Here is an 18,726-nt window from a genome sequence, read left to right on the forward strand (position 1 = left end):
CAGTTGTTATAGATCATAATGTTGAGCTCATACAACGTTCTACACGCAGCAGCAGGTCAACAGAAAGCAGTTTTTCTTCCACTGGTGCAACGTTTAAATGTAGCATGTCATTTTAACAGCTGCTGATAAAAACTGAATATGTCAGAAGGTTATGGGTGAAATGGAAAATACTGTTATGTTGAACATTTATATGCTCATTTCTGCTCTGTATTGTCGTTGTCATAAAGGGTGAGATGCTCAGTCACTATGAATTATAGGGTGGTGTCTTCTCCTCCCCTTTCATAAAGGATGGTCCAGCCAGCATCTCCTCTGCTAAAGGAAACAATACAAGAAGCACTGACCCTCCTTTCCTTAGTGTTTTGGAGAACTGGAACAGCTCAGATTATGGCCATCATGCAGATACTTGGCCCGCACCCCATTCTTAGAGCTTCATAAATAGCTGACCCTAATGACTGTGGTCAGGTTTGGACCAATCACAGTGCACATCTGAATCCTGTTTAAACGAGTCAGTGTGGCCTTCATTTACCAGGTGAGTCATTAACAGCCTGTTCCTGGCTGGCTGGAAACAGGGAAGCCTGCTGAGGACATGCAGGTAATGCAGCCAATGCTGACCCCTGCTGGTGAAAGCTTCAGTGGAGGGTAACCTTTAAACACAGTTTCCTGTTTGTTACTGAAGCGTGGGTCACCACAGCCTCAGCATCCAGAGGAGCGGTCATTGACTGGAGCCTTCTGATTGGTCCATCAGCAACATTACCGGTCGCTTTAACTCTTTAAACTGGTCTGGAATAAAACAGCATCATCGATGTTGTTTACTTACAAATCTGCAGGAGGAAAATATTTACATGTAAAATACAAAAACTACATTAAACCTGACTTACAGTACGAGGATGATGAAGCAACGTTTCATACAGATGAAAACTGCATGAAAAAAAACTGAATCATATATTCTGATTTATTTATACTTTTTCTTTTATGTTTTGTACTTTTCAGACTCCCATACAGGAAACACATAAGGAAATAAAACAGGAGTATCTGTTTAATTAATGTATCATTTTTGATAGTGTATAAACGTTTGTTAAAATTTCAAACTGTTTGACTACATTAGATCTATTCATATTTCTCATTTATTGATAAATATGGGAAAAACAATTACAGAAATTACTTCTTTTTTTTTTTTACACTCAATTAATTTTATTCTACAAGGTGAAATTAGCTGATTATTTTATAATCAATAATTTGTCCACTTTATTTTTATGGTCAATAAATCCAAAGGAAAATGAATATGGGAAAAAAAATGTCGTGTTCCGTACTGACAGAACATTGTGCTAAACATGTTTTTAAAACTTTAAGAATTTATTTCTAAAAATCAAGCTTCACAGATAGAGTTACATCTATGTCAGTGTCTGAGAGCAGGGCTCAGAGGTGTAAATTAGCCTTTGTATGTGTAGTTTCACGTCCACTTTAATTACACGTCAGAGCATGTATTTTGTATTTTTTGGCAGTGTTGGTCTTCCATACAGTGTGAGATTAGAAGTTTAAAGATGAAGCAGACAAACTTACACATCTGAAAAGTCATATTTTTTATTCTTTTTAAACACTCTGAATCAAACCAACCTCTATACCACAGTAGTGCAAGATTACCTGTGAATACGTCTGATCACATGACCTGCTGTCCATCCAGGTGAGGCCAGAGATCCCCTCTGATTGCCTCAGAGGACACCTGAGAGTTAACCTGCCAACAAGCTCCTTTGACCCCCCCCCCCCCCCCCAGAGAGTCTTGGCAGTCTTTGTTTCACTTCCTGCCGTCAATCACAAGGTCCAAGTGTGGCAGGAATAGCCACCACAGCAAAACACATAGGCGATGTCTGACATCAGTGTATTGATTTAACGTCCCATGAACCAACTATTCCCAATGTACTAATGTCAGAAAACAGAAAAAATCGTTCCAAAGCTGACAGGCTGCAGTGAGTACTGCCTCCGGTGGAGGTACTGATTACTACAGCCACAATTTTCAATCACGAATTGATTAGAAGTGAAAAAAAAAGTTTAAAGTGCGAGTCCCTCAGACAGGTCTGCACACGACATGTTAAAGCAGCGGTGAGTGTTCAGTCACAGCAGCTCTCTGATTCGACGCATTTCAGCATTTCCTGTTTTTAAACTGTTGGAGTGACGTTTTGGCCCTTTAACGAGTTACCACAGCAGCACGGACATGTTAACCAGTTCCCAAAGTGCTTCTTCCAGACCTCATATCCTGATATTAGCTCAGAGGTCACGCCAACCTATGGTTCTAACCCACCCTATGGATATGCCCATGTAAAGCTGCAGTACTCTCTCAAGCCCCTGCCACCAGATAAACACAGATGAGCTTCATCACAAACTCCTTCACCACTCGGCAGCCATCTTGAAACGCATAAAGGCACTTATTAGGCAGTTACTGTGGAACATGAAGGTCAGGGAACAATCAGACTGGTCAGAGGTAGAGTCAGGTCAGGGGTCAGATTTATTTGACCTGACAGATTACGCTGTACAGATGATGTCAAATATGTGATTGGAAGGCCAATCTCCGATCACACTGAGTGGATCGTTGTGGAAAGCAGAAAGACGATCATTACTGTGACAAATTAGATTAAAGCCAACCGCTCAGAGGCGTTACCAAGATGGCTGCCGAGCTGTGAGACCACTCAGATGGTCTGACCTTCATGAAAGGTTGTTACCCCAGCAGAAACCTGCCATTAGACTCAGCTGTCATCGATTAAGAGCTGCTACACTACCTGTATGCCCCTGAATGCCGCTCACACAGGAAGTTCCATCACCGTGAATCAGACCCGATCGAGTCATAGCTGGTTTGATTTATTCGACTTTTACCTGCATTTAAAAACCATTCAACTGCTGGCTTCGTCCCCTCCTTGTCCTCCACTGTCAGGGTCGGCCCTGACACAACACGGAATCGTTGGTTTGTGTTGCGTGTGTGAACTCACGACACCTCGATGACCTCCATACTGCCCGAGAAGCTTGATTGACTCCCCGCCGTGCCCATTTCCTCGCGGGAGCGGCTGTCCGCCATCCCATCTCCAAACTCCATCTGGCAGCTGCGCCGCTTCAGCTGCTTCTCAAAGCTGCTCTCTTCGTGCCAGCTCCTCCTCGAGTCACCGCGGTCATGTGTCCGCTGCCGCCGCCGTACCGCCTCCAAGCCGTGATTGCAGCTGTACGCCGTGAAGCCGCCGCCGCTCAGGATAGCCGATGTAGAGTAGAAGCGCGTGGACTCTGAGGAGAGGTACCATCCACTGGCCAAAGAGGAGGTGGAGACGGTGACAGGGCCCAGTAGGATGTCCGAGTGCCAGCCCTTCAGGGCGCTGCCACCTCCTGGTTTGGCGAGGTGCTGCTGGCTCCGTGAGAGGCCGAACAGGAAGCTGGTGGCGTTCTCCTCCATGCTCCCGCTCCGGTGCAAGTGGTGGGAGCAGTTGGTTGGAGCGGCGGGTGGCTTAGCAAAGCCGCTGGAGGCCGATGACACCGCTGGCTGCGGGCTGCCTGCCTCCTCCTTATCAGGGCTCTGCTCCGGCGTGGACTGCTCTGAAACCTCCTCCACTGGCGAGAACTGGCAGGGTTTACTCGTTGTCTCTTTGAAGGATGGCGGCTTGTAGAAGTCATTGCTGTCCCCCGACCCGCTGTGAGGCGCGAAAACTCGATGGGTGCCGCCCCCGCCAGGCTCGCCATATGACTTGATGTCCAAAGAGAAGGAGCGTTTCAACCGGGCACTGTCTTCTGAGCCGTCGGCGAGCTGCAGGCCACTCAGAGCCTGAGCCAGCAGGCGCTCCTCGGGGGCATTGGCTAAAACGCACGGCAGGGTCAAAGGTTCCAGCAGTGTCACGCCGGGCGTTGGGACCGCATCCTCAGGCTGAGCGCAGGCCTCGCTGCTGGGCTCCGGAGGATGGAGACACTTGGGTTTGGCGTCCGTACCAGGAGGACTTTTTATCTTCTTCTCAAAGTCCAGCAGCTGACCCAGGAAGTTAAAGTTGGGCGAGATAGTCGGCCGCTTTTCCTTCACAAACCTGAATGAGGAAGAGAAACAGGAGCATGACTATGGACAGGAAGCAACACGACAGGTTAATGAGGATCAAACACTTACGGCTGTCAGCATCATTCAATACCAAACATGCGCACATTTAAAGTTTGCATTATTAGGGGCGTGGCTTCTGACTGACAGGTGGAGGCTGACACATGCAGCTGTAGCTGCTAGCCGTGTTTGTTAGGGATCGTCCTAGTGACTGTTTCTTAGTTGAGAAAAAAACAAGATGAACCGACTCGTCTAAAAGTAAATATTCAATAAAAACAAATGCCGCTTAATGACAAATTATCATCTGAAAACTAAACTGCGCACAAAAATCAGCCATTTTCTTCTGCTTATCTGGAGTTGTCAGGGGAGCCCAGACCTCCCTCTCACCACCTCCTCCAGCTTAGACTGAATGAATGACTGAACTCCTCACACTATCACAAGGCAGAGTCCATCCACTCCTAGGGGAAAGCTAATTTCTGCCACTTGTGCCTTCAATCTAGTTCTTTCACCTTTAAAAGAACTAACTACAGTGTTAACAAACATCATGCCGAGATTAACTGATACATGGTGTTTCTCGGGCAGCACAGTGGCACGGTCGGTAGCACTGTTGCCGCACAGCAAGAAGGTCCTGAGTTCAATTACACCATCAGGCCTTTCAGTGTGGAGTTTGCATGTTCTCCCTGTGTTTGCGTGGGTTCCCTCTGGGTACTCCAGCTTCCTCCCACTGTCCAAAGACATGCAGTTAGTGGGGATAGGTTAACTGGTTAATCCAAATTGCCCATAGGTGTGAATGCGGGAGTGAATGTGAGCGAGAATGGTTGTCTGTCCCTGTGCGTTAGCCCTGTGACAGACTGGCGATCTGGGCCCCCCGCAACCCTGAAAAAGGATAAGCTTGGATGGTGTTTCTCACCAACAATGCTCCATCTGGTGGCGTCTGACTAATCCGCCCAACTATATAGCTGCTGTGAGGCTCGTGTACTAACAGAGTGTCTGAGCTCCAGATTCTATGCAAACATTACGTGGATGTAAAATAAATGTCTAAACTTGTCTCTGGTTGCTTGTTGGGGCTTCAGAAGCCTTGTCAACGGCTGACTGATGACTACAACCTGGTTATGTTCAGAGTTCAGTGACCTCTGATGACATCACAGGGGGAAGAACTCAGAAAACTGAGCATTCAAACATTTTAAACTAACAAACAGACTTGGTCCCAGGTCAGATTCAGAAGTCCTGGCTTCTCACCTGTACGCCTCGTCCAGTGACATGTCCATCCTCTTCATGATGTAGGCGATGGCGATGGTGGCTGAGCGGGAGATTCCAGCCAGGCAGTGGACCAGGACTCGGGCGTTGGAGGCTTTGGCCTTCTCTGAAACACAACAAAGTTCAGACTGAGCAGAGAGCAGTAGGGTCTGGTTTATTCAGTCACACAAGAGAGGTGGGCAAGTGATGCTGACCTATGAACTCCACCGAGTGATCCAGCCACGGCAGGATCTTCTCACAGAACGAATCGTTGACGGGGACTCGGAGGAAGTGGGAGTCTGGGATGAAGTCTGGTTTGGGGCAGGTATTGCTGGCGTTCAGGACGTAGGCAATGTCGTTCTGTTGTATCAGGTCCTGGAAAACAAACACAGGTTTGGATCAGAGCTGGACCAGAGAGGCTGGACCCCAAGAAGAGAGAATTAAAAAAAATAAAATACATTTTTTTTAAAAAAGCGTTCGGGGGCAGGGCTGTGATGTGGGGGTGGTGCTGTGTCACCTTGTTGAGGACATCCCTCTGGCAGCCCAGGTACAGGTGAGGCAGAATACGGGTCGGCCCGATGTTGGTGACGGGCAGGCAGGGTTGAGAGATGCAGGAAGGAACCAGGGTGGACTTCCCCTCACAGAGACCAGGAAAAAGGTGAGAGAACTCGGAGAACCCACCTGAGACCCCACACACACACACACACACACACACACACACACACACACACACACACACACACACACACACACAGAGTCAGCTGACAGTGAAATAATGAGGTCAACAGCTGTGCTTCCTTCCGGCAGGAATCAGACTGAATCTTTGTCTCTGCTCGACTCAAACATCCTCATCACCTGTTGCCAGGCAACAAGCCAGAGCATCGATGTTCTGCAGCCTCCTTTGGAAACCGATTTATTTCCAGCAGAAAGTGCCAGGTGAGTCCAGCTATTGATCATGTAAAGAAAACGTTCTGATCTATAACTACACCTGTGATCATGATTGTACACAATCCAAAGACAGAACCTGAAAGATGTTCACACAGTTTTTAACTGAGGCCCAAACACTCCTGGTTTAAATGTCCTGGTACTTTTAAAAAAATAAATAAATACATTTAATCAATTAAATTCTGTTACAATTTTTTTAAGTTTACTGACTGATTTTTGACTTTTTTTAAAACTTTTTTCAATTTTTTATGATTTGTGTTTTTTCTTTTATTTTTAAGCATTTCTTTTACATTCTTATTTTAATTTAAAAAAATTAAATATTCTGTGTTTTTGTAGCTAATTTTAACAGCTTGTCTGTTTATGGATTTAAACATAGCATATGAGCACTTCCTGCTCACATGCCTGTCTGACTCAGTTCGCTGGCGGGCGTGTTTTGTGATCCTCGGCGCTGATGAAGACTCTGGTCTCCCAGTGGAAGTGGCTGTTGTGTAACTGAAACCTCAGAGCTAGCACTTTGTTTGGTTTTTCTGATGTGAGGGTGGAGCCACCGTGCAGCATTACATCATCGTTACATAACGCCACACTCAGTAGAAATAGCTGCAGGCAGCTGCAGCATGCTCGCTCAGAGCTAGAGCCGATCAGAAATCAATAATCTGATCGGTTCCTTCCCATTAGCTGCTGCCATCTCACTTTAATCACCTTTAACGAGTGTAAATGAGGTTTAATGGCGTCGCAGAGACGTCCAGCAGGTAGCAGCCGCTCGCTTTCAGAGGTTTCCTGTTTAAACTTAGATTACAGCTGCATGCCAGAGTCAGAGGCTCAAGATTCATCGTCATGACTCGGTGAACCCGGTGAACTGCTCACCCCCCACAGTTAAACGTTCCCTACAGGCCACACTCTGAACTTTAGTTATGGCAGAGCGACGCGGGTGCAGGGAGGCTCACCTGAGAGCAGGTGTACGGAGGGGAAGCTCCTCTCCAGTTTAACCAGCAGGACACTGATAAAGGACTCGGAGCTCAGAGCGGCTGGGTCGGCAGAGCTCTGATCGTACACCACCACCTCCTGATCGGCCTGCAGTTCCAACTGCAACACAGATACACAGGTACATCCAGGATCAGGAAAAGAGAAAATAAATCTGCACATAATAATAAAGGATATTGAGCTTGTAAAAAAAATAAATAAAAAATTCCCATCAACTTGAAACTAGAAACAATGCCTCAGTGAGCATGTGCAGATGAATGGCAAATCATGTCAGCATCACCCAACAACTCCACTCACCACATCAGGCACGGTCACGTCTGACTCTGAAAACATTGCAACAGCACTTAAAGCGACAGCTGTGTCCATCTTTTATATACAGTTTGTGACACAGTGACCAGTCATTTGTCCCCTGGCCTGCTCCGTACTTTAACCTAACGCATCGTTCTGAATCTGAGCCGTATTCTAACCACACCGGAGCAGCCCCCACCCTCCCACCACCACCACCACCACTACTCACCTTCTTTTTGGCTGAATGCTGCAGCAGCTCGGCAATCTGCACCTTGTCCTGCTGCAGCCTCCTCTTCATCAGCTTGGAGCAGTTCACGTTTACGGCCTCCAGGATGTGGGAGGTATTGTAGTCAACGAAGGGCCGGCTGTCAATCAGCACCACCCGGTCCAGCGCCCCCTCCAGCAGCGCTACCAGAGCTTCTGGCCCGATAGGGCGCACAATCCCGGGCCTTGCCATACCCAGTCCAGTCCGCGACCCCACACGCTCACACATGTGAGCTGCCTCCTCTCACTTCCCTACCACCCCCCCACCCCCCTCCCTCCCTGGTAGTAATCCTCCTCCTCCCCCCCTCCTTGTGGGCGTCCCGGCCGGCAGTCCAGCACAGTGATGCAGTCTGGCCAAGAACCTCAGAGGATGAAGAGCTCCATTGTGTCGGCCGGGTATGATGTCATCCCGATGGCAGCCCCAGAGAGAGAGAGAGAGAGAGAGAGAGAGAGAGAGAGAGAGAGAGAGAGAGAGAGAGAGAGAGAGCCAATCCCAACTGTGTGTGAGATGGTGGTTCAGAGTGTGTGTGTGTGTGTTCAGTCCATCAGTGTGTGTGTTTGCAGCGAGGGGGAGGGGCTTTCATTCACTCCAACAGCCGTCTTTTCTCCTGATGACATCACTCTGAGTTTTAAAATCTGAAACACAAACAGAGTCAGAGTGAGTCTGCATCACAGTCGCTTCAGAAACATTCAACGACGCCACGCCAAATCAGGACAAACCTTATTCACACAGAAAACCATGACCGTGAGACAGGTGGGTCAGGTTGTCCGGCACATCAGGATGACACAAAACACATCGCGCCCAATTTCACTAAACTTTATAGAGAGCCTGAAACATGAGCAGAGGAAGGAGCTGGAGAGTTACGGCGCTGTTCTCATTGCTTTCCTGAAAACCGTGAAAAAGAGACGTGCGTTTTGGAGTAGGGCTGCTCGATTATGGCAAAAATGATAATCACGATTATTTTCACTGAAATTGAGATCTCGGTTATTTGACAATATTTATTTAACCCTTTAAGACCTACCATATAACCAAGTCCGCCAGAGCTTATATTATTTATTTATTTATTTGTTTTTGTTTTTTTACATGCTGTAGTGCCATTTTTGGGAGCATTTCAAGTTGCTATACAGCAATACAACTGTTATAGCCCATATTTTAATAATATGTATGCATTAAGTCCATGGTAATTACATTAATTACAAAAAAGTGCAATAAACTACAAAAAAATTGAAAATCGTTTTTGTTTTTTTACATATATTTCTACTTGGGGAAATTTAAGAGGCTTATCCCTCAAAACTTTAAATACAAAAAAGTTGCAAAAAATAGTTTCCCACCACAGGAAATTTATTTTGAGTGTCTTCATAGTTTTATTTTGGAGATACAGCAATTTTTATATAATGCAGGAAAAACAAAAAACAATCCTATGATGCAAATTTGCAAAGAAAACAGCATGTGCATCAAAATAAACTATTTCCAGCAGTGGAATTTGAGTTCTAAGCATCCCAGAAACTATTCAGAAAAGTATATAGTCAAACATGACTTATAAAAACACCAGTATAGGCTTTTAAGGCCTACAAGTAAAAAAACTACATTTTCCGCGAAAATGACGTCACTTCCGGTTTCGGACAGGAAATGGCGGGCATGAGATAGTTCACGTTGACTTCATTTTCATTGTTGGAAGTGTTACGAACAGCTGATCGGATCGGCAAAGCGTGTTTCTGGAATATTATGTTTTTGTTCCTGCAAGCGCTTTTTATGCAATTTTTGCAAAGCTATATGTGGAAGGAAACCGTGACCGAGGACAAGCTGATGGCATAAGATGTAAGTACAACTCCTCTGGTTTCATATGCAAAACAAATTATTGCGCTAGCTTACGCGGTTCCTGTTCTACAGGGATTTAAAGGGTTAACAATAACAATGTATTGAATAATGACTTTAAAAAAAATAATATAAAATAGTGTGCAAATACTGATAACAGTGCAAATGTTTGCAATATAAAAAATAAATGAAAAATGTAAACATCTATATTTAGTGAACTTTGCAGTGTTGCTCTGTGGTGCAGCTACGACACCGTAGCAAAGTTTACACACTATGTCTACTTGATCCACGTCTGACTCCGCAAACCCATAATGTTTCCACACCACTGAAGTTTTTTTTTTTACCTCTCTTTTCAACCAATGGCAGTCACTCTCCTCCCCAAATAACTTCTGCTTAGCTTTCCGAGCTTCCCTTGGGTCCTCTTAATTGTTGTGACGTGTGTTCGAAATGCAGAGAGGTGCGCTTGATTTGCCACACGGAGCAGCGCGAGAGTAAAGCACGAGGGAGGGGCTAATAATCGGCTCAGTCATTTTTAATGATCGTTGAAAGCCCAGATCGTAATCGTGATTAAAATTCGATTAATTGAGCAGCCCTATTTTGGAGTGGGCCTTACAGTCAGTAATAAAGATTTAAATCAGTTGTTTGTTGGGAGGAGGTACACTACATGCAGGTGATCTCACCTTCCAGCTGAAAATATTTATCAAATAACACCCTCATACTGAGCTGTGTAAGAAATCAGCGATGCAGTGGTTTCTGTGCTCGAGCTCGTAAAAGTGTGACGAATGATTGAGCTGCTTCTTTGAGCTCAGGTGTTGAAGCACTTATCTGCACAATCTCACACACACACACACACACACACACACACACACACACACACACACACACACACACACACACACACACACACACACACACCTTCATACATCAAATTACTTTTTGCACAGTGTTCAGTTTTTTGCACAACCCACTGTCATTGTTGCACCTTTCAATTGCACTGTCTTGTGTCTGTATCGTTCTATTCTGTCTGGTGTTGCACTGTGTTTGTTTTGTTTTTTGCAATTTTTGCACACTTGCACTTTATGTAGTCCTGTGTTGATTGTCTGTTATATGTAGCACCATGGTCTTGGAGGAACACTGTCTCGCTTTACTGTGTACTGTACCATTGCACATGGTTGAAGTGACAATAAAGCCACTTGACAACTTGATCCAGCTGTGCAGGTATGACAGAAGCTGGTCTCAGGATGACTCACAGCTCTGCACCAGGACACTCCCTCATGCTGTAAAAGTTAGAGCCGAAAAATCCCCAAACTTGTTGCACCTTCTCCTCAGAGTGGGACTTAGTTGCTTGGCACATCTGTAAAGGGTCCTGCTGCTTCATTTTAGTGATGTCACCGAGGTTCAGCGCACAAGTGGTCAACCGTTAAACTCGCGGTCCCAGCCAAAGGAAAGTGAAACCATCCACCTGGGATAGATGGAGTGGTCCCAGGTCTCTACAGCTGCAGATAACACAGCGGAGAGCAGGAATCCCAAATCACCTTCACAGGTAACTGTAAGCAGGACTGACCCGTATACAGCCAGGAGACCCAGAAAAAGTCCCCACATTTTATTTCCTTCTGTCGGCGGCACCACATTTAAAACATGTTAACGAGACGGAGGCAACGCTGTAGCTCCACAGACTCACCAGCATCTCTGGAATGGCTCGAACTTTGCTGGACTGTTGATGAATAAATTTATGTGAGATGTAATTAAGACACTTTATCAGAGGGAAAGTGTGACTTTAGACCAGGGGTGTCAAACTCGCAGCCCTGGGTCCCCTTGCAGCCCACGTGTTGTTGAATTTAATGTTAAAATAAGTTCTTTAAAAAGCAAAAAAATTTTTAATATGAAGGCAATATGAGCAGAGAGTACAAACATGTTTAAGGATTGACTGTGTTAGTAAGAACGTTATTTGTAAAGAAAACACCAGCAGTCAAAAACTAATGTGTAAAGTGTAAAAACTAATGTCTGTCTTATTTTGTTAAATACGAACAAAATTATAGGAGATGTGCTGCCATGTGTTTGGCCAGAAAGAGAGTAACAATTTATTTATTTGGTAGTTCATTGTAAGGCTTCAGTTAGTTAAGAGTGAGGGGGAAAACAATTGTGTTCACGTTTTCAGTTTTGTCTTTTTATACAATATTTGAAATCTAAAAAACAAACAAACAAACAAAAGACACTACATTTTTGGAAATATTTGTGGGTGTTTTCCTGTTTGTTTGTTTTTTAGTACTACTTAAAAACACTAAAGTGAGCTTCAGGTCATTTAAGTTTGAGACCCTTGCTTTAGACACTCAAGCCTGACATCAGCTGCACAATTTTAGCTTATAACCAGCTGCTGCTGTTTAGCTGGGTCGCTGTCAGCTGTGGGGAGACGTGAGGGTCACATGTCTGAGCAGCTGACAACGACGAGAATATATGAGCACGTTTATCTTTGTTTTCATGTGTTAGACTTCACTCAGGAGAAGCTTGAGGAGAAAGAGGATGAGGTGGAGATGAGACTGATGAAAGTGGTACCTGTGATGGTTAAATGAAACCAATGATTGAAGGAGTGTGGACAGTGGTTGCAGAGCTGTGATGGTGTTTAAAGAGTTAACATGTCCACAGTGAGCTGCACACACAAGACTGCAGCTCCAACATCAACCTTCAGGTGTGTTAGCATCACGTCCACATTAAAACGATTGTGTAAACTACAGCCATCCCTCCAAAGAGCACTGACCTACATTCCCCCCCGACAGAACGGATGGTTTATGTGGAGGAACTGAATTAGCGCCTGCAAGGAGGAATGTAAAATCAAGAGGAGACCAGCCTGGAGCCATGAACCAGGAAGAAAGAGGACGATTGTGTTTTCTGGAGCCTTTAAACAGCAGCTGGAGCTTCTGGCTGTGTCTCCAACATCAGGTTCCACTTCAATCCAATAATTCGGATCCCGCTGATGTTTTTCCAAGCCAGGACATTCCTGCTCTGACACCCGATCTGTCAAATTACTGGCTACGAGCCACAGGAACAGATGGCATCACGGGCACCGGTCTGCAGAAATGCCTCGACTCAAATCACCTGCCAGCCTCCTGCAACATCACACACTGAGCTCAGGCGGCATGCCGGAGTCACGTGACCCACCGTCGCCATGACCATTAATCTTAATTGGAACCCACCTATAAAACTTTCATGTTAAACATGAACCCCTGCGGCAGGAGATCTGTGACAGGAAGTGAGGTGACCAGGCGCCTTGTATAACATCACTACTGCATTTAGATTCAGAGAGACAAACAGGCTGCTTGGTCGTCCTTCTGACTCAAAAACCTAAAAATAGCCCTGGAGTGTTATTAAGCCGATGTCACTGTCACTAAAGCAGAAAAACAAAAATAATCTGAGTGGTGGGCGCTCACTGAGTACTGACCTCCTGTCAGAGTTTGGTTTTCTCTGGAGGTTCGAGCTCTGAGTCATGATGATTTTAGTCTGAGGGCGAGCGCCGGCCTCGTCCTCAGCTCTACACCACAGGTAAGAGTCCAGGTAGAGGCTGTTATCAGGTGTAACAGAGCGGTGAAGTCGGGCCTCTGAGACACAGAGAGCCCTCATCTTCAAACACCATCAGATAAAGAGCGCTGCCACTTCCTGCTCCTCTGCGCCTCTACATGTGACAGGTGCGCTCAGAGCTTGAGCTGACAGTGGAGACCGGTCAAAGGTGAATGACCTGAGGTTAAAAGCAGCCAATCACAGGACTTTAGCCCTGTGCTGACATCACACACAGACAGGTTAGACTCCCGCTGTGCTCACCTGAGCCAACACTCTGAAAATGACGCTGGAGTGTCGACCAATCACCCGGAGGCAAGCATTCAAAATAAGAAGCTGGTAAAAAGGTGGGTGGGGCATGCTGCAGCAGATTGTTTTAACTATTAATTATAATAAAAAAATTTAAAATGAGGCTTCCAAAGCCACTACAGAGAGGAACTTGTGGTTCAGCCCCAACACATGATCAGCTCATTGTGCTGAAGAGGAAGTAAACCAGTGCTGTGATGGCTATAAACAACGCCATGATTGAGCGTTTAATTGTAATTGGTGGAAACGCTGTCAGCAGCTGGCCGTCACCCTGACATCACTTCCGGTTCCCTCAAGGACACTGATCAGGCTTCACCACCATCCTACTGACCTGCATGACACTTAAATTTCCTCACTGAGCACACTCACTAAACGTAAACGCATAAATAAAAATTATTCACTGCTCTGGTCATGTGACTCACCGGCTCTAAACTGACACCTCTCAGCATCAGTGCAAACGTTTAAAAACAAACCACTGAAAACGGCGAGGTTTTCCTCTCCTGAAGGAAACACACAGATAATAAGTGAGTTAGCTGGGTTTCATTTACCTGACAGTGCTTATGAAATAATCTAACACAGGTTAGGCTGATAAAGGTCCACCCTCACAGGTGAGTATTGATTACTGACAGATTGATTATTGGCAGCTTAAACCATCAGTTTTCAGTTCCTTTAGACTGTTATTACCACTGAGATGAACCACAATTGTTTTATTTCATTAACTCTGTTCCATCACAGTCTGGATATCTGTAAGAACACAGACTCTCAGGGGACTGTCTGGACCGGTATAGCTGTACAGTACACACCTACAGCAGCCGGCTAGGTTGATCTAACCCTGCAGTATTTCAATCCAAAGTTTTATTATTGTACAGGCTGTGTGGACCCTCTGATGCTCATATTATCCTTCAGTATGTTGATCATGCTTATTTGCTGCCTGCGTTTGTACTGACAGTGTGCAGAGATGATGCAACAGAGACGGTTCTCAAATTTAAATGTCAAACCTTCTTCTGAAGTCTGAAACGTGACTCTGAGGTCAGATCACTCAGAGAAGTGTGAGCTTCATTTACTCAGCTTACCTGATTCACACACCTAATGGTCACCTGTTAACTTTGTAATAACTTATTTACATTTGGATGTTTATTTCACTTAAAAAAAATAATGGAACATTTCCATTAAATATATTATTTATATTTAAAATAAATGTACCTTTAACTTTAAGGACATTTAGTAAGGGAAGTCTAGTGTGTGCTGTTAAAAGCATGCTCAGCAGTTTAAAGGTTATCTGAGAGTCTGAAGGGTGCTTCATTTATCAGACATTAATATAAACAAATAGGCTTTATCTTTTATTTTAGGAGGTTTGGGCAGATTTAAGGAGAGCTTAATGTTTACAGCTCTGTCATCGGTGGTGTTCAGGGTTATCTGAGTGAATCACGAGGAGATTAATGCTCATACTTTACCTTTGAGGAAGTTTCACCATGTTTAAGGAAGACTGGTCAAAATGAAATTGAGATGAGCAGATAAAGAGTTTCTGCGGTAATAAATGGATATCTGCCTGCATAGACTGAGTTAGTTATTATTTATAAGGATGTTAATACACATACATAACGCTAGTTTTCATTTTAAGGAAGTCCTGGCATATTTAAGGGAACTTACAGGCACTGGAACTGTAATATGAGCTAATATGAGTGGTGTCAGCAGAGTTTAAGGGTAATTTAAACAAATAAGTAAATTTACTATTATTTAAAAGGACATTACTACCCACAAATATTGTTCTGTCTTTATTTTAAGGCAGTTTCGGTATATTTTAGCGCAGTCACAGACGGTCTAATACGAGCTAACCTGTGCTGTTGTAGTGTGAGTTTGATTTAAGGGAGGCCTGGCTGCTGTTGGAGGCTCCTCGCTGGTTCTGGGAGCTTCGGGCGGTGTGGGCGACATTTCGGATGTTACGTTGGCCGTTTTATAACTCTCTCAGCCCGCTGCTCTCTCACATTTTATCGGTGTGTCTCCGCGTTCTGACCGCCACTCCGGCTCACCTAAAAAGAAACCGACGAACAGCGACGTTTTCCCGCTAAGTTCCCCTCAGACGCGGGGTTAGCCCGGGCTGACACACGGAGCGAACTTTAACTTTAGGCCCGGTAACGGAACTTCAGCCGCCGCTCGGTCACTCTTGAACCAGAAATTTTGGTGAACTCACCGTCTGAAAACTCGACGTCAGAGTCCGGACAGCAGCTCCTCCGACCCGGCTGGACAAACCGGGGGAGTCCGCCTGGTGTACCGGAGAGGACGGGTCGCAGAGGAGAGCAGAAGCGGCGGAGGGACTCGGTGAAGTCCTGGTGCTGCCATAGAACGATGAGGTCACCGCGATAAAAATAACAGCATGGCGTCATCGTCAGAGCTGCTCGGCTCGGCGCAACGGGCTCTTAAAGGCGCAGGCAGCGATGCAGTGCGCACGCGCAAAGTACTGCCTCTGGAAAAGCCCGAGAGTGCTGTGTCCTGCAAAATATAGTGTATATACTGCAAATTATATTGCGAAATATACTGCAAGTTATACTGTAAATTATACTGCCAAATATATTGCAAGATATACTGTACAATATATTGCGAAATATACTGTATATACTGCAAATTATACTGTGAAATAGACAGACAAGTTCACTGTACAATATACTGCAAAGTGTAAGTCACAGCAGAAGATGATCCTGGTTTCAGATGAAAGAAGACCTTCCATCTGTTCTCACCTGTTCCCCGCAGACACCTATAGCCTACTGAGTAGGCTATAGGTGTCTACTCACTCATATGAGTGAGTAGACTCACTCATATGAGTCCCTACTCACTCATATGAGCCTGAAAGTTTACCCAGAATGCACTTTGTGAGGAACACAGATCAAACACGGACGCAGTTTTGCTCCTCTCCGTCACAGAAACAGTTTATTCAGACTTTGATCAATCACACAGGTGCTACTCACAGAATAAAAGTCCTGCTCTCGTGACGAATGCAGTGTAAACCTGATCTAACGGAGCCTGATAGTGTTTTTCAGGCTTGAGACTTTCATGTGCTCTGCTGCACTCAAAGTGTTGGAAAAACAGTGAAAGCATTAATCTGGAACCTGTGTACTTGGAGCACTGAAAATACTACCAGCATGCTGGTAAAATGTCAGATTGTGGTGGATGGGATATTTTTGTGTGTTTGTGTAACCTTGCTGATTGTGTAATGTTTCTGAATCAGCTAGTTGTCTTGGGATGCCGAGCACAGAGATGACAATGTAAGCGACACAAGCAGAAGAAAACTGAAAGCTCTCTCATACTGGAGCAATTAGGACGCATGGCTAACTCTCACTGATGAAGGCATCAGACAGACGGTTGTCATCTCATGCCTGCTTTCAGATGCTCTGAGCACGCTTGTTTCTTCTCACAGTAAAGACTTTCATCTTTGGTTCATCTCACGCCAACAGGTTTAAAATATAAATAATTAAAAGAATTTCTGGCTGCTGAAAAAGTAGCTGGAAATGCACAGGAAGAATCAACGGTGTTCAACAGACCAATCACAGCAGCTGCATCAACCTGACGTACAGGTACTTTTTTAGAGGTGCAGGTTAGGTTAGAGTGTGGAATTAGGGGAGTTTGTGGCTACATTGTAGTTATGATGCAGACCATAAATCTAAAGTAACGAACGCTAAAACACGCGTGAACAAGCTGTGAGAAGATTGGCAGCTCAGTTCGATTCAGAGAGAAGCTGATTGCTGAAGCAGACCACAGATTAGGATCTGATCAACGAGCACAGAGAGTAGTGATGGGCTCACATGTTCTGCCTCGCAGCTGCTCTAAACGGTAAGCCTGAAAAATAATATCAGTGTTATGTCTTTTATTCTGACACAGTGTTTCACTACATCACTTTCTCTAATGGTACCGCAGGAGGTACAGAGGTCAGAGGTATAACCATAGCAACCAGTTAGAATCACACTGCATGAAGAGGTTTGATCGTAGCTCTAATGTAGTACAGGTACAGTCAAGATAACAGCCACACCTGAGGAGGAACGGCAAGTGAATGTGACAGTCATGGTGGTATCTGTGATGCAGAGACAAATCGAATCAAATCACTTTTATTGTCACGTCACAAGTGCAGGTACACTGGTACAGTACATGCGAATGAAATTCTTGTGTGCGAGTTTCACAAGCAACAGAGTTGTGCAACAATACAATAACATAAAACAAGCAAAATATAAGAATGGCTAAATCTGAGAGTAATAAATATATGTACAATATAAGAATGTATGCATTACTGGATGTGTATACTAAATATGTTTTTCTACGTGTGTGTGTGTGTGTGTGTATACATATTTTACAAATTAAATAGAGTAAACAATAAAATAAAATATACAGAGGTTGGTAGTTGGACATGTGCAAAACAGTGGCATTTATATACAGTGTGGAGTGCATAATGTTGAAGTTCCAGTAGTGAAGCTGAGGTGTCTATGAAGTGTTCAGCAGTCTGATGGCCTGATGGAAGAAGCTGTCTCTCAGTCTGCTGGTACGGGACCGGATGCTGCAGAACCTCCTTCCTGATGGAAGTAGTCTGAACAGTTTATGGCTGGGGTGACTGGAGTCCTTGATGATCCTCCCCGCTTTCCTCAGGCACCGCTTCCTGTAGATGTCCTGGAGGGAGGGAAGCTCACCTCCAATTATCCGTTCAGAACATTGCACTACTCTCTGGAGAGCTTTGCGGTTGTAAGCGGTGCTGTTGCTATACCAGGTGGTGATGCATCCAGTGAGGATACTCTCAATGGCACAGCGGTAGAAGGTCCTGAGGATGCATGCCAAATCTTTCCAGTCTCCTGAGAAAGAAGAGGCGCTGCTGCACCTTCTTCACTGTTTTGTTTATGTGTCCTGACCACGTAAGATCCTCAGCTAGATGTACACCAAGGAACCGGAAGCTGCTCACTCTCTCCACAGCAGCGCCGTTGATGGTGCTGGGGGTGTGTACTTCTCTGCACCTCTGGAAGTCCACTATCAGCTCCTTTGTCTTTGCGACGTTGAGGGTGAGATGGTTGTCTTAACACCAGTAGGTCAGGGCGCTGACCTCCTCCCTGTAGGCCGTCTCATCACCGTTGGTGATAAAACCCACCACTGTAGTGTCGTCCACAAACTTCACAATGACGTTGGAGTTGTTAGTGGCCGTGCAGTCGATGTAGAGTGAGTACAGGAGAGGGCTCAGTACATACCCCTGTGGAGCACCAGTGTTCATTAGGATGAGGTGATGCTGCCCAGTCTGACCACCTGGCGTCTGTCAGAC

The 18,726-nt window shown here is 45.2% G+C and overlaps 1 protein-coding gene across 1 annotated transcript; it reads right to left on the minus strand.

The window, feature by feature from the left end:
* Positions 1-1,484: 1,484 nt before the first annotated feature.
* On the minus strand, positions 1,485-15,843 carry dusp16 (dual specificity phosphatase 16). Its single transcript, XM_080887925.1, has 7 exons — positions 15,631-15,843; positions 7,734-8,404; positions 7,180-7,318; positions 5,808-5,971; positions 5,506-5,665; positions 5,294-5,417; positions 1,485-4,049 (listed from the first exon to the last, which is right to left on the minus strand). The coding sequence occupies exons 2-7, from the start codon at positions 7,995-7,997 to the stop codon at positions 2,975-2,977; spliced, it is 1,926 nt and encodes a 641-aa protein (XP_080744051.1). The 5' UTR covers positions 7,998-8,404; positions 15,631-15,843; the 3' UTR covers positions 1,485-2,974.
* Positions 15,844-18,726: the final 2,883 nt, after the last annotated feature.

Source organism: Rhamphochromis sp. 'chilingali' (assembly GCF_963969265.1).
Source record: "Rhamphochromis sp. 'chilingali' genome assembly, chromosome: 7".
Classification (NCBI taxonomy): domain Eukaryota; kingdom Metazoa; phylum Chordata; class Actinopteri; order Cichliformes; family Cichlidae; genus Rhamphochromis; species Rhamphochromis sp. 'chilingali'.